We start from the raw sequence: 20,597 nt of genomic DNA, 5'->3' as shown, positions 1-20,597 counted from the left end.
AAAATAAGGTTATTAATTGTGGTTATTACAGTTATTAATTGTGAATTGATTTGGTCTATCTCCCCGAGAAAACTCTTCTATTCATAAAGACACAGTACAGATTCGTTGCTATCCGGCATAAAGAAAAATTTTGACTGGTTTGTTTGATGTTATTTTAGTGTATACATACAGTGATACACAGTAACGTAACATGACGAATGAAATAATTACTATACTGTTATATATGTCTCTATAATAATGCAAGTGTCGGAATGAGAACAAGTGTTGTAGGTATATATGTATACATACATGTATATAGAGAGAGCAGGTCTTTCCCCTCCCCTTTTTTCCATGCCCCCCCCCCCCCCCCCTTTCCACCAATATAAAAATTAAAGTACTGAAAGTATTGAAAGACGGAGGCACTACTACTGATAGTGTACCTGGGTTATCGGCTAAGACCAGGCCCAAGGGCCTTAAAACTTTGAAACATTGAAACCCAAACCATAATTTAATGTTGATTCCACGTTAAAGACCCAACTTATTTTCAACTTTGAAGACATCAACCACATAAAATATTTATAAAACACGAGCTGGATGTTATATAGGATGGGATATAAAAATTGCCATGTAATAATCTATATATATTTTACTCCTCCAGGAACTAGCTGTTCAGGGATGGACTGGTTCTCGGGAATCCTCATCTTTTTTGTTACATGTTTGGTTGTTCAATTTGTGCGATTATTTTTATCTGACTCTGACCTACAACTGCAATGGGCAGAAATATTTGGAAATTCAACAGGTTTATATGATTATTTTATGGTCTTTTAACTGTATAATTCTTATTAGACTTTATTTTTATTAATAGTATTCTAAATGAATTATTTATAACCTCATGATAAACATCATGGATGATCAACATATGAATCACTTTTTTAATATATTTATTAAAAAAGTTAGACTGAGATCAAAAGTTTAAGCATGCAGTCAAGGTTTTATGACCTAGGAGCTTTATAGATGTTGCAGATAAATATTAAAGCAAGCTAGATCATCAAATTTGTTCATGGATCAAAAGCTGATGATTTATTATAACTGCATTTCAAATATTTTCACAAGTTATAAAGTTCTGATACTAGTTGTCTTGTTTATGACTAATTTAAAATTAAAACAAAATATAATGATACTTTTATTAGATTTATTAAATTTCAGCTAAATCACGGAAGATAACTTATTAAAATTTATCTATTACACTAGGTACGTTGAAGGGTAAAGTTGTTTGGATAACGGGGGCATCCAGTGGTATAGGAGAGTCGCTAGCTTACAGGTTAGCCGCTGATGGGTGCCGGCTTGTGCTGTCAGCCAGAAGAGAGGGAAGACTGCAGCAAATTAAACAGACCATCATAGGTAAACCTTAGATCATAGCAGTACAGGCAACTTATACAACTCATTGTCATTATGGTACTTTTGTTACTACAACATTTACATTAACAGATGGTGGATATTCTACACAGGAGGATATTCTAATTGTCCCAATAGATTTGCTTCAATTCAGCTCTCATCCAAGTACAGTGCAGAGAGTGTTGCAACATTTTGAGAAGGTAACCTCATGCAGGTCTCTTAATTAAAGCAATTGATTTATTTAGGAATATGAAGTCAATATATGATATTTTGAGATGATCAAAAAGGGTTGGGAGTGATCAAATCCCAACCGTGTTTTATTACCTCATAATATTTAAAGAATGATTCCTATTATTTATATTTATAAAATTTTACAAATTGTGCTTAAAATTACAATAACTTTCATTTGACATGAAGAAAAACTGCAAACCCTTCCAATTAGAGGCCATTGGGGGCCAAAATCTTTCATCCATTATAAGCTCTTTCACTTGACAAAAGAGAATATTACCTCTCTAATGAAGACTCCACCCCTACTTGAGATCATTCACTTTCTCTCTAATGAAGACTCCACCCTCATTTGAGACCATTCACTGTTGAATATCTCAGTTAATGTCTTGCTCATCTTCTTACTGAAAATTGAATGGATTTTAGACCTTAGTTCTCATTATTGCCAGGAGATCATGATCATGTCTATTGTAATCTTTTTCTAGATTGATATTCTAGTTAACAATGCTGGAAGATCTCAAAGGTCTCTCATAGAAAAATGTCCTATGGAAGTGGATCGAGAAGTCTTGGAGATAAACACACTTAGTCCACTATCCCTGACCAAAGCTGTTCTTCCCCATTTCATAGAGAGGAAGGCAGGCCATGTTGTTTACACTAGCAGTGTTGCTGGAAAAATTGGTAAAGGAAATTTAGATTTACATTTACTTTATTTACTGGTATACTCTTGGCTAGCTAGCTGGGCTATTGAAAAATTGGAAAAGGAAATTTAGATTAACATTTACTTTATTTACCGGTAAAGTCTTGGCTAGGTTTCCAATGGATTTTTTGATATACTTCAAATTGCATTTCATAAGCAGAGTACCTGGGTAAGGGATTCATAATGTATAACTTAAAATACATGTATCATTTGCTTTCTACTCATTGTAGATTTTTAGCTCACCTGAGATGAAAGCTCAAGTGAACTTTTCTGATCACTTTTTGTCCGATGTCCGTCGTCTGTCAGTAAACTTTTTACATTCTCGACTTCTTCACCAGAGCCACTGGGCCAAATTTAACCTAACTTGGCACAAAGCATCCTTGGGTAAAAGGGATTCAAGTTTGTTAAAATAAAGGTCCAAATCATGATCCCCCGGGGTAGGGTTGGGCCACAATGGGGGGTCTAATTTTGGGGGTCAAGTGAGCTTTTCAGATCACTTTTTTCACCAGAGCCACTGGGCCAAATTTAACCTAACTTGGCACAAAGCATCCTTGGGTAAAGGGGATTCAAGTTTGTTAAATTGAAGGTCCAAATCATGATCCTTGGGGGTAGGATGGGGCCACAATGGGGGGGGGGGTCTGATTTTTACATATTAATATATATATAGTAAGTCTTCAAAAATCTTTTTCTCTGAAACTGATCAGCCAGAAAAGCTGTAACTTGTGTAAAAGCATCCTCAGGTAGTGTAGATTGAGGTTTGTTCAAATCATGATCCCCAGGGGTAGGGTGGGCCACAATGGGGGGTCAAATTTTTATATAGGAATATAGAGAATAAAACTTTAAAAATATTCCCCTCAAAAAACTATATATAAACCATATATAAACAGTTGTTTAAGTCTGATCATCTTCTTGAGAACTGCAATGCTCAATATGTGATATGACAGTCATCCTGTTACAAATGGGCTCAATGATAAACATAGAATATGCAGAGGAATTTTTTTGAGACAGGATATATTACACAACATTGTTCAGATATTTTGTATATGACTCCATAGAGCTGATTTTATGATATCTATTGTTGCTCAGTTGAGCTAAGTGGCCCATGGGCCTCTTGTTTAACTCCTTTTCACCTATCAATAGCATTGATAATTTCATTTCCATTAGTTACTAGTAAAGCGTAAATCACCAAGGATGTTAGAAGTGAATGCCTATAACCCAAGTTTTTCTCCAACTGTGACAAGATTTAGGCAGTGTAGGCAGAAATGACTGATGCCAAGTTCATTTTTCCACATGCCCAGCTAAAAAGCTCAACATCATGCGAACAGTTATTCAACAGATAAATGAAAATCTAACACAGTTGAAATAATTGTCTGCAGGGTCACCAGGGTTAGGATCCTATGCCTGCTCCAAGCATGCCATGCAGGTAAGAAATAAGTTTTACTTGCTAGAATGATTATATTCTCTAGCATTCATAATTTGTCATGGGTTATATATAGTATTTCTGTGTTTTAGGGCTGGCTTGATTCTCTGAGGATAGAGATGTATACCCACAACATACATGTGACGTCTGTGTGTCCTGGTCCAGTGTTCTCAGAGGCTCTGGTCCACGCTTTCACAGATAGTGCAGATCAAGTGGGTTATCATGAAATACATGAATTTTAAGTTATTTATGGTTCACTGGTCATTTTTCCACCCACAGTTCTGCAGGTCAGAAAAATGGATGATACATGTACATGTACTTTCCAAGTATCAGGGTATATTAAACTCGTTAAGAAAAGCCAGGAAAATGGCAGATATATCAGATTTCAGGTACTATACGGTACTATACAATGTATTAGTTGTGGGAGATAAAGTCGTGCATTGTTAATCTAAGCATACTGTAAATTTCTAATTAAATGCGAGGAATTCATATCCATGTAAATTCGAAAGAAGCACATCCCGCAAATTTTGAAATCTCAACAGTGTAAACTATCTGGAATCATGATAAAAATTCAGATTTCGTGATTTTATATTCTCGCAATATGATGCAGAACCATTTAATCATGAAATAAAGTACTCGCTTAAAATGAGGAATCTACAGTATCATATGATTAATCATTCTTAGCTCAAGATCAGTTTTTCTTTCTTTCTTAGTCTTTGGGGGTCATTATGGATCCCAGTGAGAGGAGAATGACATCTGAGAGATGCGCCTCTCTGATAGCTGTTGCTATAGCAAACAGACTGGATGAAGTATGGGTATCACCCCATCCAGAGCTACTGTATTTATACCTCTTTCAATACTTTCCATCAATCGCCAAAAGGTTAGTACAGAAAAAAAAGATTGTAGACGTAAATTGTCTTTGGCTTATGCTGTTTTCTTTGCTGCACACAGTGTAAATCAAATAAAATTTGTTTGTTAGAAGGAACTGATTCGGTTTAACATTGCTTTTTATCAAAGGAACAAATAAGTTCCTAAAATTACTTCATTACTAGCTATTCAAAGGAACTGAAACTGCATGAGTATTGTAAATAAAACCTGTTTCAGAAGATTGATCAATTGTTTTTGTGTTTCAGAATTGCCAATATATTTGGACAAGACAGAGTTTCTAAAGTACGAAGAGGAATTAAATCTTTACATAAAACTTCATAAACTTAAATGTTTATTAATAATGCATGTTTGCAAAACATTTTGATTTCACAAAATTTTAATAAAACAAAATACAAATATGCTCTTGTCCTTTTTTCTTTCGATTGCTTTAATACGATGGCAATAGCATTCTTATCAAGACCTTAATGAATACACTTTTCAATCAATAAAATAGAAATTTCAATTGCTTTGCCAATAATGCAGTTTTAATTTGTAGTTTTTGCATTTGCATGCATTTTTCAACATACAATCAATATATAACACATATAATCAAATGCATGTTATGAATTACAAAGGCGTGAGAGGGTGGAAGAGTAGAAGCTGCTCCTAAATCTTAAATGAATCGGAAGAACAAAATGGATGGCAACTGTAACTCTCTGTGACTTGCCTCCTGTTCTCTAATCCAACACACTGTCTAGCCAGTCTTCCAATTCATTTGCTGTAAATAGAGTGTAAAATAATTGCTAACAGTTCACCATCTTTGCTAGACAAGGATTTACAATCCACTATAGCCTTATCCCATTTTGGAGAATGCATTGAATCTAAAACCCTTGTCAGTTCATTAGTTTTAGCCGTTTGAGTAGATGTACCGGTAATAACTGCAACAATGTATCCTACCCAAATTGATCTTGTCTGAATACATGAAAACTTTTTCAAGGAAATAAATGAGGAAAGAATATATTATAGCAGCATTATAGTACTGCCTATCCTCACCTGATGTGTCATCTGCAGCTTCTGAATGCTTTAGGTTTGGTGATTTTTCCACTGTTTCCACAGACAATAAAGAATCTAGGTCTTTGTCATTGATACAGCTGTGTGGTGAGTCATTGTTTGAGGAAGCTAACATATCAAGGGACTGTTCAGATGAGATTATTTCTCTGGTTAAACATTTATTTAGTTGACTTCCTTCTGTCTTTGCTGGAGTCACTAAGTTTGAATTCTCCCTTTGATTTAGTTTTATTTGAGAGGATCCAGATACACCTTTAGAGCATTCCTCTGTCTCCACTTTCATGACTTTTAACTGATCATCCTGCAAAAGAGGTTCAAATCTACGAGGGTCAATAAAAAAATACGAAGACTTTTGTCATAGTTATGTTACTTAACGTCGTATCATTACTAAATTTGGTAGACATAATTTAGCAATAGTTTCAAAGAATTTGCAAGGAAAAAAGTTAATTAATTTCTTTATTTCTAAGAATTATATAGAATTCAATCCTGCAAAAATGAGGTCACGGCGCACGGTCAAAATTTGTGTTATGTCAACAATAAACCATAAAATGTTGAAAGTAATATCTCTATAAATTGGGCATAAAACCAAATATTATTGAAACTTCAAATTTAGTATAGTCATGGTATTCTATGTACCAAATAATGACGGGATATATTGTTTTGTCGAACAGATATTAGTAACTAAAGACAGATAGTCCTCTTTAGAGTTGACTAAAAACATCGACGTCGACGGACGTCACGGCGCAACGAGAAGTACAAATAAAATGGATCTAACTCAGGAAAAAGCCGATAGAAGCTGTGAAAATGCTCAATGGTGCAAAAAATAAGTCAACAATTATTTGCAAGTTTGTGTTTAACTGTAATAAATTTTGTGAGGGTGGTGCTCATTGTATTTTGAATATAAAACAGTCCGAAAGAGAGTAGAATATCTGTAAATATTTGGTCAAAAAATAAGTAACGTAAATCGACGTTCAGGGTTATCCTTACCGTAAACTAAGAAATACACGGTTAGAAAATGAAAACTTTAATGAACTAACTTATGATTCTGAACAAATGTGTGCAAATAAGATGTTAAGTGGTTCAGTGTCATTTTAAATTGGAAGGAGAAAGGCACAAGAGACTAAGCATGATATAAAGATGGGGTATATCTATAAACTGTGCATGTTTAATCTTGACGTCATGTTTTGAACGTTACCGTGCGCCGTGGTGACAAAACATGTTGTTTTTAAAAAGGGGTAACAAAAATACCGTTTCATCAAATGGACTAAAACTTCGCATATCAATAACATAAGTGTCGGTGCAAAGATTAATCTGTTAAGTATGACTTTCATGAAAAACATATGATAGACAGCCACATTGTCTTCGTATTTTTTGATTGACCCTCGTATATTGTTTTTAGCTTAACTGAGCTGACAGCATAAGTGAGTTTTTCTGATCACCTTTTTTTTCGACATTTATCTGTCCATTTGTCTGTCTGAAAATTGTTGGCCTTATTCTCTAGAACCACTAGGCAAATTTTAACCAAATCTGGCACAAAGTAATACTTACAACCATTTTAACAAGAGCTTGGACTTTGGGTAGTTGAGTCAAACAGCAATGTGATGTAGAGCTGTCTATTTCATTGAAGGCCACTCAGCCATGGCTCTTTGAAATCAACAAGATTTGTCTGGCTTTTGAGCACTGACTACGCATTCAGTGTATATTTCGCTTGAAACTAGCATCATTTTAACTTGTTTTGATGCAAGAAATAGATCGTTACATCCTACTGAAGGTCCAGGCTCTTGTTAAAATGGTTCTAGATAAAGGGGAATCAAATTTGTTCAAATGAAAGGCAATGTCCTCTTTCAAAAGGAGATAATTAAGAATTATTGTAATATTTTTTACATAAAAATGAATAGAATTTTTTTTAAAAATCTTTTTCTCATAAACCATTTGGCCAGAAAAGCTAAAACATGTATGGAAGCATCCACAGGTAGTGTAAATTCAAGTTTGTTCAAATCATGACCCTGAGGGTAGGTGGTGCCACTATGGGGAGTTGAAATTTAGGAATAAATGGAGAAAAAATGTTTTAAAAACCCTCTTCTCAATAACCATTCCACCAGAAAAAACTGAATCAATGTGTGGAAGCAATTTAGATTCAAGTTTGTTTAACTGTGACCCCAAATAGTAGGATGGGGCCACATTAAGGGGGTTATATTTTTTTCAGAGGATTAATTGGAGAAAAATATTTAAAAATTGTCTTCTTAAAAACCATTACCAGTAAGCCAGAAACAGAAAGGCTGAAACTTTTGTGAGAGCATATTCAAGTAATGTAAATTGATTCAAGTTTGTTTAAATTAAGATCTCCGGGGGAAGGATGTGGCCACAGTGGGGAGTTGAATTTTCACATTGGAATAAATTTAAAAAAATTAAAACAACAAATGGGTTTGAATTTTGAGGTAAGAGAATGTGGAGAAAAATTTTAAGAGCTTTTTTTCAAAACATTAATCTACTAAGGCCACACCAATTTGATTTCTTGGTCGCCGGATCCGCGCGCACGTTCCTTATGGCTTTTTAAAAAATAATATTAAAAAATAAATCCCGCATCCGGAAATTTTCGTTCCGTTTTCCGCTCCATTTTTCGGTTTTTACTTTTAGATTTTTTTATTTAGTCATGATTGCGCTTGAAATCAAAGCATTTTTATACTGCGTGTGAAAGTCTCTATTTACATTGAACATTTCTTCGAAGTTTCGCGGTGGTTTACAAACGTTCAAGAGTTAAAAATGCCTGTACTTGTGGTCAGAATAAGTGATCAGGAAGGTACTGACTTATTGGCAAATACAGTCACCAACTTTTCGGGGGGTAAATTCTACGAGTTGTTTGAAAAGTGTGTGGAATCGAAAAACATTATCTTGTCTGTTGATTCGATTGTGGAAGTTCGTCTGCGTGAAGGACAAAATGCCCAATTCATCATCGCAGATAATGCTGATATGGACGTTTCAGAAGTAACCTCTACACTTAATTGTAAGTTTGTACAATTTATTATTGCACAGCAACTAGCATTAACCAGCTCCTCAGCATGTAAAGAACCTAACCCTGCTTCATGTAGTACTAGCACCAAAAACGCTTTTGCTTTACTAATGCATGGTAGCAAAAATATCATACTACCACCTAAACCAAAACCTGAAGATGGCAAAAAGTTAAATGGTCCCCAAAGACTTCAGTGTGATATAATAGACTGGATGGCCTCAAAGGGTTATGGGTGGACACAAAGTTCTAGGGATACAGCTGACTTTGTTGTCAAGATCTTGAGAAATTCTCTATGGTATATAGATCATGCCCATGAAAAATTCAAGGAAAGTGGTTGTCCAATTCCTAACTGTTTCTGTACATTTCATGGATACAATGAATTTAAGAAATTGCACCACAGAATACCACAGATAACATCAGAAAGACTTAATGAACTCTCGATGGATCTGACAAAAGCATTATCTTTTCCATCAATGTCCTTTTCTAGAAACAAGCAACTCTCCTCTGACATGGAATCACTTCTTGCCACCTTAAGTCAATACAAAACAAGATTAGACAAAGACAATGCTCGTCATAAAAATTCACGAAAATCTTGTTCCCCTCCACGCTCACTTGAGTCGGACACATCCCTAAAGTATATACCAGGGAAACCTCAAAATGAAAATTGTTTAGATGAGTCCAGCGTATACAAGACTCTAGAGGAAGATGTGAAATGTGTAGAAAGTTTTCAGTTCATAGATCTAGATAATTACACGCCTGAAAACAGACTAAAACGAAGGAAATACATTAATAGTTTGGAATTAGATGTGCCAGTGATGCTGTATAGAATGGCATTCGGTGGTTCTATTGGTACCTTGAACTTTATTTGGAAAGTACCTGGAGATGACAGCAATGATCCAGATGTTTCAACAAAAAATATCAAAATTGTTAACAAAATCAACAAATCACTTCCAAAGTTTTCAACAAGGTCCATGAGAAAGCAGTTCATAAACCGCTATTTTAAGAATGTCAAGACTACGAAGTCTGTGCTGAGAAACATATTCTTTGATCTTACTGGCTGTGAACCTTCATGGGAATCTAGTGAACAAGCTGAAATTGATGAGCGTGTAGCATCTATATTACTTAATGGTGATGATCCCTCTCTTCTACTTGATTACAGATCTTTAAATGGAAAGGATATTGATTCCAAATACGGAGTTTTCTTTGAGGAAATGGGTAAATACTTTGATGAACAGTTAATGCCAGTTAATGAAAGGCGACATGGGGAAGAACTTTACTTACCTATGGCAATATCAATTGAAGATTTGAGGAATCAAGTTTCAAAGAGATTACCAAATGGCACACCAATTCCATGCAGTGAAACTGTTCGCTTACAGTTTCAACCAAACAGTACGTTTCAAAAGACTGCTTTAAAGTATTCTGGTAGATTTAATGTGAAATTTCGTGTGCAAACTCGACTTGCAAGAGTAAACCATGTTGACGCAAGGTATGTAGCTACCTCATTTAGATATCTGAAGGAGTTCTGCGTTAGTAATCGGGATGATGTTACACTAGTATGTTTAGATGACAAAGCAATTGTTCCCATTGGGGAGCCAGGAATACCTATCAGTACTGGTGTTAGGGGGCATAATAAAGTGCTGACTCCTTCAGATGGTCCAAAACTAGTATGTACCGACCATGATTTTCACATAGCAGGTCTAGTGCCATCTGTAGCCTTTGTATCTAGGATACCTCGAAACAGTAATGACAGTTTCTTTAAAGGAAATGTTTACATTACAACGAAGGATAAGGTCTTTCAGCCATCAACACCCCACCGTCATGCATCTGAACTTACCAAGATATTACGTGAACAGTATTCTGAAAACAGTGTTGATTTGAAGACTCCGATTCTTTGCTTGGTGACAGATGGTGGGCCAGACCACAGAGTGACATTTGAAACTGTCAAGTTATCCCTTGTTCAACTGTTTATTCAACTTGACCTTGACATGCTAGTTGCTCTAAGAACTGCACCAAACCACAGCTGGATGAATCCAGCAGAAAGGTGCATGTCAATTTTAAATTTAGCACTGCAACATGTTGCTCTTGCAAGAAAAGAAATGGAACCCACATATGAAAATGCTGTCAAACACAAATCTACACTAGGTGCTGTGCGTAACTTGGCTAACATTAAGACTGGTTTCAAAGATGCTTTTGCTGAATCTGTTGGGAGTGTCATTGAACTTGTTAACTCTCGTTTCAAGAGAATGAAACTGAAAGATGAACATTTAAAAGTATACACAGGCATTCCAGATGAAGAAATTCAAGCCTCTCTTGATGTTGTTGGTCAGGTCCTTAATTCCAATCTTACTGTTGACATGTCTACGGGAGATTTACGTAAGGTTAAGAACTTGCAGGTAAATAAGACCATGGTCAATTTACTGAACTCTTCAGGATTTATTTTGTACAGTATCATGTATTCACCATTGATAAAAAAATATAAAAATACATCATAAATAGTGTAATTATAGTAATATATTAAGAAAAATTTCAAAACCATTACCATGGAATTCTTTATAGCACTTTGATATTTGAAAAATAGCTATCAATGAGTAGAGAAAAAACCCATGGAGAAGTTTAACACTAATATCATCATATTATTTGCAACACAGTTATTATAGAGATAAATTATTATATACCAGTAACACCTGCATTATAATTTCAGACCTTCTTGGCAGACCATGGAAAGAGTAGTCACTACATGTTCCAGTTGAAAAAGTGCAATAACTGTGCCTATTGCACAGTTATTAACCCTCCAAGGCTTCCTGTTGCTGAATTCCAGAGTTTGCATTTTCTGCCTGACCCTGTTCCTGGAGGAGATGGCCATTATCAAACCTTTGAGGAGGTAGGCATAATTTTTCATTCAAAGGATTCCGAAACATAGTAAGATCAGATAAAATGAAAAAGAACATTAATATCGTTCATGTTAATAAGGCATTGAATTAATTTCATGTACTTTGTTTATGGGTTATAATATATGATTCTAAAACTATCAAATTTATTAGGTGTATGGACAAGTAACAGGCGATACATACAGGCCGAGTGCTCAAGTACAGGATGATCCTGCCACTGCCAACGACAGGCGTAACCGAGATACATTTAAGACCCAAAAAGTTCGTGATGTTATTGTATGTGGCGAGTGCTCAAAACCAAGATGTGTCTACAGTGATAAAAAGCTTACCCGTGAACAAGTAAGTTATTAGTATTGTATGTTATTGGTGGCTTCACTGTCTCATTAAGCAAGCTTAAGAGGCCTTCAGTACCTGCAGTTTTTAACTACGCTAAATTTAAGTTGATATTAAAGTAGATTTGTGAAACTTTTTTTTCATGATGTCATGTTATTGTAGGAGGAACTGTTGCTGCGTTTAAAGGAGGATCATGTTTACACATGTGGAGACCCCATGGTAGCAGAGGATGTGGAAGATCCAGGCATGGTTGTTCGTGAGGCCATAAACTGCACAACAGAAGTGGAAACAAGTTATTTCTCAACCTCCTTAAAGCACTACTTACCTCCAGTTTGTGTTCACTGCGGAAGTGTTGACAGTCTTTTAGATGATACAGACCCTTACATTTCTAGCTTATTTGAGCAATATTCTATTGTTAGACCCATATGCCAGATTTGTAAAAATAATGGCAAAGATGCAAGAACATGGGGAAAAAAATTTCTGCCTAAGAAGTGCAGAAGATAAACTGTTGAATGTTGTTCATGATGAAGTGAAATTGTAACAAATAGAACAGTGTGCATTCTTTGCTAACAATTTATTTCATTATTTTGTCCGAAGGTAAAAGCTGTTCATATTGTATACATGTGCCCAAAATACATAATTTGCACCATTATTGTTAATATTTAATTCCAGTTTTGACTAATAGGGTGTGAGACATTGCACAGTGGTATTAGTACAGTGAAATAATGATTTTTACATGTATTTCAAAGAAAATAATGATATTTCAAAATAAAATGTAATCGCTCGCCTCTATTTTTTTTATGTCGCTCCTAAATTTTCAAATTTCAGTATTTTAATTTTAAAATTATTAAATCGCTCGCTCGCCCCAATATTTTTTTGACTTAAATCCGAAGACCAAGAAATCAAATTGGTGTGGCCTTTAGATGTCATTGACAAGATATTTTTTAAGGATGTCAATTTTAATCGTGTGACTTTGTCGATTAATTGGGGATTTAGTCGAGTGATAGGTGAGTAATAGTTGATTTATTTGACACTTTGTTTCCTTATCGAATAAAAAATGCTACTGTCACATACACCATATCTTTGATATAGCGACTGTGATAAAACCAGAGGAGTTCATAGACTAAACGCAAGAGATATCGAATGCCACTAGTGGTTTGGCATAAATTATCAATACCACATAAACAGGTAAGATGGGCGGGTTTTAAAACGTCCAATGAAAATGCTTGTTTCATAAACTCTAACTCGCAATCCCAATAGTGTCGTCACTTAACGCATCAGTCCATCGGTCTCAGCATGTACATCCATGCTAGATTTGCGATAAGTATCTGGAGATGCATGTTTTATAAGCAATACAATGAAAATAAAGAAGGACTTTCCAAAAAACAAACTTATTCATGAAACAGAATTAATACCTATACTGGCATACAGTCAAACTTTTTTATTTTTTATCTCGGACTAGATGGGACTGTTTTAAAACTTTGAGATATCCGAGTATGCCAGATATTGAGGGTAAAATACTTAAAAATAAGTGGTTAGGACTTCGACATATCCATTGTATTCGAGATATTCATTGTATTCGTGATAACGAAGTTCAACTGTATCTGACTTGCGGGTGTAGTTTAAAGAGGAAGAAGAGAGAGAGAAAGAAAGAGAGCAATGATTCAATTAGATTCACTGTGAAGATGAACATGAACTAATCTTTTGCATTTAAATCTTACTGTGAAATGTTCCTTGCTTATACTGAACTTTTGACAGAGAGTGAGAGAATCCAGACTGTCAGCCAGAGCCATTACATCAACTGTCATCCAGGTAGTCGGTAAATCTGATACATCATCTTCCCAGAATGTCTCATCCTTGAATCGAAACTGAGAATTTGAGGCTCCTTCAATGAAAATGTGTGTTCATGCTAAAATCAGTATGTAATTCAACAAAAGGCCAAAGGACTCAAAAGGCCAAAGGGCTAAGTCATATAGTGAATTTTGATTTCAGTAAATTCAACGTTTTGAATCCAGTAAATTCAAAAATCACTGTATTGCTACATATGTATATCACTACCATAAGAAGCATATTGCACAAATATGATCCATGCTTCTAACTACAATGTACATGTTTTTGTTATTTTCAATCACTTTACAGAGTAAGGTTTGTAGCTTGCGTTTCTTTTTTCATTTTAGAATTAAACATAAAACCTTGTTTGAAATTTGTTCCATCTTACCCGCAGACTTTAACAGTTTTTCAAAGCTTTCCCCCCTCTGTGTAATTCCAAGATGAGGGTCCTCTTCATTTTGTATTTCATACTTTTCCCAATTACTTGTCAGTTTTCTTCTGGAAAATTTAGCACCATCAGAGCTATCAGCTGCTTCTTTTTTACCATCCTAAGAATCAGAAATGAAAGTTTATCAATTATTTAAAAGGTTGGCATATCATTCAAGTGACTGTTCAGGCCTGTGACCTCTTGTTCACTAGTATATACCCAATGCATATAATAAATATAGTTAGGTAATAAAAAGATTATAGAGCTCACATTAAACAAGGTATCACCTCTATAAGACCGCCATTATTATGTTACATGAAAATGATAGTTAATAATCTATGTATATCAATTACAATATTGTATCGTATGGTAAAATACAATATTGAATTATATCGTAAAAATTATATAATGGCATATGCACAATATCGTTTTGTAAAGTATGATATTACCCAGTATATTGTATCATGAAATACAATAAGATATTATATACCTATTTACTGGATATGAGGATGATAGCAAACTTATTGTCTCTAGAAACAGCAACTATTTCACAAAGCAAAGCTGATCGAGGAAAATAGTTGCTGTCGAGGGGGGACAATAAACTTGCTATTGTCCAAATAGTCAGTATCTAAGTAGTTTATTATACCAAAGAAAACTTGATTTAATGGCAATGCAGATTAATTTTCTTAATGATAAAGAGTTATTAAACTTTGAATTTAAAGTAGTGAGTCAGATTCCACCAGAGGTGTTCCGAATTTAAAAACGAAGGAAATCGAATACTGCCAGTGAATAATTTCAGTGACTATTCACCATAGTCACTGAAAGCATGGAAACTATTTTATGGTTATATAGAATATGCGTTCTTGTGTTCATCAATTTACTATTTCTTATGGGGATAGTCAGAGAAAGAACAAACCACTATCATGGCTACATGCTGGGGGGGGAAGTATCGATCCTCTAATTCATTTTATAACTGACACTAATTAGTGGGTACAAAAATCTTCTTCGACCTTTTGGGTCTCGATAACCAAGTTTAAACCCTATCATACAGTACAAATCCATCAGTGTTACTAAGTCACAGACATTCATGGACCATAAGAATTGGAAGTGTAACCATAACGTCATTCCCAGCATTTATCATTCTACAGCTACCTCTTTCGCGACCTCAAAAACATCATATGGGGGCAGTCCTTGGACGTCGTCACGACACACTTTTTTCCCGCCCTTTGGAAGCATACCTGGAGATTTGGCACCCTGACGAATGAGAAACTCTGACCACCAATGGACAACACTGTTACTTCTGTTAGTTGTTCTTGTAAATTGTTGGGAGTTAATTAGGACAGTTCCGATGTTAAGTTAATTACAATCTTACCATCTTTAAATTAATAGAGAGGTTTAGCAGACCAATGGGTATGCGTACTTGTACGTGAAGGTTACAAGTTAGAACTATATACGCTTACCAGCTCACATAACTTTTCTTGTTTAGCAGTTGTAACATGTAGCTGTACATGTAAATGTTTTAATGTAATTCTACATGTAGATATCCTCTCCTACTATAAGCTTAGAATTTTAGTCACAGTCGATAATTGAGAACTCTGCATTCAATTGGTGTATTTTATGATACATCATTGTTTGTATAAGTAAATTTTTATTTATCACAGATGAATAAAATAACAGAGCCATTGCATGTTTTGGAGGAAGAGATACGTGATAATAACTCAATAACAAATTAGATTTTAAAGAAAATTTATGTTTGTTGATATCAGTATTCACATTAAATATTCAGGCTTAAGAAAAATAAACATATTTGTTAAAATGAATAGCAAACGGCAAAACAGAAGCTTCAAGTTTGATCGTTCAGTTACACTGTACTTTTAATTGCAATTTACATGTATGTTCATTCGGGTAGATACGTGTAGAAATTCGTCATTACACAAACTGATGACATGATGCATATATTTTCCTTTCTACTAGTACACGTACGCGTACACGTTGTTTTGCTTAACCTCTCTAATATCTCTGACTTTCCCGAATCTGGCTACGTATTGTATTCCTTGTGTTAGTCTAAATAAAATTCTTCTACCACCTTACAATCATTCACAATTTTGCTGTGACGTCATCTTCTTAGGAAGTGTTATAAGTACCCGGATGATAATGTTGAAAAATACTGCGAATTATTCCCACTGACTTCCGAATGAAGAAAAGATGTAAACTTTACCCATTATAAGTCTCTATAAGAAATCTGTTATTGTCTCTCAGTGAACTTTTACAAGTGAAAAATGATTATGAAGATGTAGAAATCTTGGATATATTCCCTTTCATCAATTAAAGACTATATTAAGCCTATTGTCACCTTCCTTAGTAAAAAACACACACGTGATGACCGAGAAAAAGGTAATGTTTTTCACAAGATCGCTCTCTATATGTGGCTCGTCTTACTCTCAAGAAAGTAGATCTAGACTGAGGAAGAAGAGGTAAGTTCTGTGGTCTCCTTTTCCCTTATGTTGACCAAAGATTTTTTTATGAAAAGCTTATCGATAGATTAAGGCATATCTTTAACATGTTAAGGTCAAGATCCCTTAAATGATTCCAGATTGTTTTTTTGGTGCTAGAACCAAATTATGACGTCATAATTGATTTGATGAATTTTCCCCCCGTATTTAATGGCTTTAAAAGAATTATGTAGAAAATAAAACAATATTTTGACATTCTATATTTAATCACAGGAAAAGTAATTCTGTTACCTATATTTAATTTGACATCATTTTAAAGAGGAGGTCAAGAGCTTGTTTAATGCCATTTTTGGAGAGACTGTAGGCAATCTAGATATATTTCATTAGTCAAAATTGGACAAAACTCTGATATTTGTTACTTTTATCCTTCATATTTGATAGTAAATGATTGTTTAAAACATGATTTTTCATTGTGTTTACCAAAATAATCAAGCCCCGGTACACCCTATGAAACAAAGATATTGTTATGATAATGAAGCATCATTAAAAGAGTTTATATGTTGAATTTCATAAACCTGTAGGCACTTTTCATTTACTAGATCTTGACTTTAAGGCAACCGTAAACCCCATTTACGGCATTCATATTAATAAGCTTAAAGGTAGATATAGGTTATTATCGTATTTACAAGGTACAAAAATCAATACATTTACTGGGTTCATGTTATCCATGTATACATAAGTATTGAGCTTGGTATTTTTGGAATTCTTATTACTATGCCTATAAGTATAATGTTTGACGTATTTTTATATTTTGTTTTTTATTCCTATTCACTCACCAAATTTTCGGTACCAGGTCTCTTTAAATTTTCATCAACATCTTTCTTTACCGGTAATTTCCCTTCATGCTTGTCTGAAGCGGTGTGTTTCTTTTTATTTTGATACTGGGCACTTTTCTTCCGTTTGTGTTCATCTGGTCGCATTTCTATTATCCAAAGTGAAAGTGCAAATATGAACCGAGGTGTACCGATGGTTACTTCCCTTTTCATTAAGGTTACAGGTAGACTTCTGTATAAAAATAGTCAAGTTAATCGTTGAGCTTGTCGTTTGATCCGCGTGATTACAACGGTAGATGTATCTCTGCTATTTTGCAAAATCCATTATTAAGGTCTTCCGTTTCCAACGGAAGACCTTGTACTGATTCTGTTGGAAATTCTTCATTATTATTTTTCTTCTTCTTTTTCTTCTAGACGTTTCTTTAAACTGTAATATCTCGCTTGTTTGTCATTAGATTTTATTCAAATTTTCAGGGTTTATTGTAAATGACAATAGCTTACTATAGCAAAAAATATGGTGAAATTGCTACTTCCGGTTTTGAGTTATTCCCCTTTGAATATTTTTTTAGTGGGTCTCGTGTACCTGCAAAGGCTCCGAGTTGATCCGTAGCAAGTAGTTTTAATTTACAAATCTTTAATGTAGACATCTTGAACGTTGTCCTCCTAGTTTTACATGTTTGATTAACACACGTATACTGCTTAAAAAATTACATCGAAATTTATGTTTCAAAAAATGTTAAATTTTGCCTATATCTTTGCTCAATAACTTTTTAGTTGTAATTTTTTTCTAGACACATATAGAATAAAAGTTGTGCAGAATATTAAGAGCTTTCATTTGATACCTTAAAAAAGGGGCTAGCCCCTAAAATGAGGGGTCTAGATCCCTTAAAAGTCTTTGCTTCATAACTCTTAAACGGTAAATTTTTCGATATGGGCGTCGCTGCAAAAAATGTTGTTTGTGACTTTATTGATCTCATAAAACTGTTTTTGTGTTCGTGTATTGCATAATATGAGGGTAAAAAGTAATTCGTGTTGACCAGTACTCGCGGCAATTTGGCCAAGTTAACGAAACTCTCCCTCGCCCGCGGCTGAGAAAATCGGTCACCGTGGTCGCGGCTGGGCTACCTAGCGGTGAGCGGTTATCTAATACACGAGAGTTGCGTCTCTCATAAATGAGTTTTTTTAGACGCGAACTCAAAAATTGTTTTAGTTTTGATTACACATAAAAGTTTATGGACTAAAAGATTTGGTGTCAATTAAGAAATCGTTCAGTTAATTAATAAAAGCAATGTCATTCTCAATCTAAAGCAATATCAGACATAGATCAATTGTGGGTTTTAAGTTTAAAATAAAGAATTTCTATTTGATAGAATATGGTCATTATACTGCAAACTTTTCAAATCTTCCTGGGTTTTGAGCTGTGCGTGTCTGTGCGTTGTACCTTTACGTAATCTATCTTTCGTCCACGGCCGAGAAGATCAGCCACGGCTGCACTACTAGCGGTAAGCGATTATCTAATACACGGGATTCGCACACCGCGACGCACACTTAGATGAAGATGAATGTGTTTGAGTTTATATAGCCGTAAATACAAGAACTGTTTTAATTTTATATTATAAAAGTTTGTCCATCTTGTATTTATTTAATTAAACATTTGAGTGTAACTGAATATTAATGAAAGATATTACTCCAAATCGGAAACATAGTCAGACATAAATTAATGGTTGGTTTGTATTTCTAATAAAATTTAACCCCCCCCCCCCCCCAATATGAAATGATGATCATCCCTCGCACATGGCCGAGGAGATCCAGCACGATCCAGTTCTTCTACATGTACCTTATCACGCGTTCATGTTTCATATTTTGCACGTTATTACGTTTTCAACTATTATATAGATTTATGACGAAAATAAATGAATTTATTTTACTTGTACAGTTGATTAAGCATTGATTTAATTAAAGGATAGCGTACAAGGTAGTTTAAAAATCAAATTATAATCAAAGTTCCATGTTACATGTTTGCGGTAGGTGCTAGCACGATAAAAGAATGTCCTGAATTGTCCTGAATTGAGGCATTTGATGATTATTTAAAAGAATATTATAGATTAGATTCTATCAGTCACATTTTAATCACTCTGTAGATTTTCTACATGGTTGTTCGTTTCAGTGTGGAAGCGAACTCAGTCCTGCGTTCCCCCTCCTCCCGCCCCTCTGACAAGTGCTCACGCTGGATTTTTTTTTAAATTGGCGAAAAGATATCCAGATCTGTCGAAAATAATTGTTGGTGACTTCTTGTTATGTGTAACATTTTCTCCTCAACGTGTTTCATTTTCCCACCCGTGTGTTTATTCGGTCAGTCTGTGTTAATTCAATCGCCACGTGCGACCGAAGATCTTGTGTCGCTCCAGCGCACACAACTCAGAACATATGTAATTGAGTAACAGTTGGAAGGGGAAGGGTGCTTTTATAAACAATAAGACTATTATTCGAAGTCAATCATCTTCACATTAAAGATGTGAAATCGTAACCTAAGAATGTGGCTAATAAATTAACATGTTGAACACGCTAAACTTTTATAGTTATGAACATAATAATTCATAATATATTATAATTAAAAGTTTGAAGACAAAGAAAATTTTGTTCTTCGGAAATACGACTACATTAAGCAATGCAGTCGATCCCCAAAGAAATCATCAAAGTACTGCAACTGTCGACGGATTTCTTATTTCTTTGAAAGACCATGATAATTCACTTGACTTGCAGACTATAATATAGCGACATATCTGCCTCCCAAAAATATATGCGCTTCTCAAAGTATTGCTAATTGTATGGAAATTGATTAAAAAAAATTTTTAATTGAAGTTGTGTATTATGAGGTTGTAATGCAACTTAATTTACTTACAAGGTTAGCTACAGCCAGTGGAATATATGTGGCTTTTATGTGAACAATGAATACCCAATGTATTAAAATACAAGATAAATAGTTTCCAAAACTATAATACAAATATGCTTGTGTATATGAAGATTGCACCCTCATTTGTATGGCTGTAGGTGAGGAGGTATAGGTGTATCGATGTACATACAATGTATGACTGCACATACGGATTCCGGACCATGGCTACAGACGATACCAATGATAGTCTTTTAATACATCAATGCACAGTTTGATATA

The 20,597-nt window shown here is 34.6% G+C and overlaps 3 protein-coding genes across 3 annotated transcripts; 2 read left to right on the top strand and 1 right to left on the bottom strand.

The window, feature by feature from the left end:
• Nucleotides 1–40: 40 nt before the first annotated feature.
• On the top strand, nt 41–5,003 carry LOC128175550 (dehydrogenase/reductase SDR family member 7-like). The gene is made up of 9 exons (XM_052841300.1): nt 41–137; nt 638–778; nt 1,231–1,380; nt 1,468–1,574; nt 2,085–2,277; nt 3,673–3,719; nt 3,809–3,928; nt 4,430–4,596; nt 4,850–5,003. Exons 2-9 carry the CDS (start codon nt 655–657, stop codon nt 4,923–4,925), a joined length of 984 nt encoding a protein of 327 aa, XP_052697260.1. The 5' UTR covers nt 41–137; nt 638–654; the 3' UTR covers nt 4,926–5,003.
• On the bottom strand, nt 4,919–17,752 carry LOC128175552 (cell death regulator Aven-like). Its single transcript, XM_052841301.1, has 5 exons — nt 17,429–17,752; nt 14,101–14,260; nt 13,604–13,767; nt 5,637–5,952; nt 4,919–5,361 (listed from the first exon to the last, which is right to left on the bottom strand). The coding sequence occupies exons 1-5, from the start codon at nt 17,636–17,638 to the stop codon at nt 5,321–5,323; spliced, it is 891 nt and encodes a 296-aa protein (XP_052697261.1). The 5' UTR covers nt 17,639–17,752; the 3' UTR covers nt 4,919–5,320.
• On the top strand, nt 8,665–13,582 carry LOC128175547 (uncharacterized). The gene is made up of 4 exons (XM_052841295.1): nt 8,665–11,054; nt 11,363–11,542; nt 11,703–11,888; nt 12,045–13,582. The coding sequence occupies exons 1-4, from the start codon at nt 8,772–8,774 to the stop codon at nt 12,384–12,386; spliced, it is 2,991 nt and encodes a 996-aa protein (XP_052697255.1). The 5' UTR covers nt 8,665–8,771; the 3' UTR covers nt 12,387–13,582.
• Nucleotides 17,753–20,597: the final 2,845 nt, after the last annotated feature.

The sequence above is a fragment of the Crassostrea angulata genome, chromosome 3 (assembly GCF_025612915.1).
Source record: "Crassostrea angulata isolate pt1a10 chromosome 3, ASM2561291v2, whole genome shotgun sequence".
Lineage (NCBI taxonomy): Eukaryota > Metazoa > Mollusca > Bivalvia > Ostreida > Ostreidae > Magallana > Magallana angulata.
This window is presented reverse-complemented; position numbering and strand designations above follow the sequence as displayed.

What these genes read in the sequence shown, in the direction of transcription:
- LOC128175550 (XM_052841300.1), top strand. Translation starts at nt 655, where the DNA reads ATGGACTGGTTCTCGGGAATCCTCATCTTTTTTGTTACATGTTTGGTT. An exon ending in AATATTTGGAAATTCAACAG is followed by an intron (nt 779 to 1,230) that starts GTTTATATGATT and finishes CTATTACACTAG; the next exon opens with GTACGTTGAAGGGTAAAGTT. An exon ending in CAGTGTTGCTGGAAAAATTG is followed by an intron (nt 2,278 to 3,672) that starts GTAAAGGAAATT and finishes AATTGTCTGCAG; the next exon opens with GGTCACCAGGGTTAGGATCC.
- LOC128175547 (XM_052841295.1), top strand. Translation starts at nt 8,772, where the DNA reads ATGCATGGTAGCAAAAATATCATACTACCACCTAAACCAAAACCTGAA. An exon ending in GTAAGGTTAAGAACTTGCAG is followed by an intron (nt 11,055 to 11,362) that starts GTAAATAAGACC and finishes TTATAATTTCAG; the next exon opens with ACCTTCTTGGCAGACCATGG. An exon ending in ATTATCAAACCTTTGAGGAG is followed by an intron (nt 11,543 to 11,702) that starts GTAGGCATAATT and finishes CAAATTTATTAG; the next exon opens with GTGTATGGACAAGTAACAGG.
- LOC128175552 (XM_052841301.1), bottom strand. Translation starts at nt 17,638, where the DNA reads ATGAAAAGGGAAGTAACCATCGGTACACCTCGGTTCATATTTGCACTT. An exon ending in AAAACTGTTAAAGTCTGCGG is followed by an intron (nt 13,768 to 14,100) that starts GTAAGATGGAAC and finishes TTTTCATTGAAG; the next exon opens with GAGCCTCAAATTCTCAGTTT. An exon ending in AGCTGCAGATGACACATCAG is followed by an intron (nt 5,362 to 5,636) that starts GTGAGGATAGGC and finishes CTCTATTTACAG; the next exon opens with CAAATGAATTGGAAGACTGG.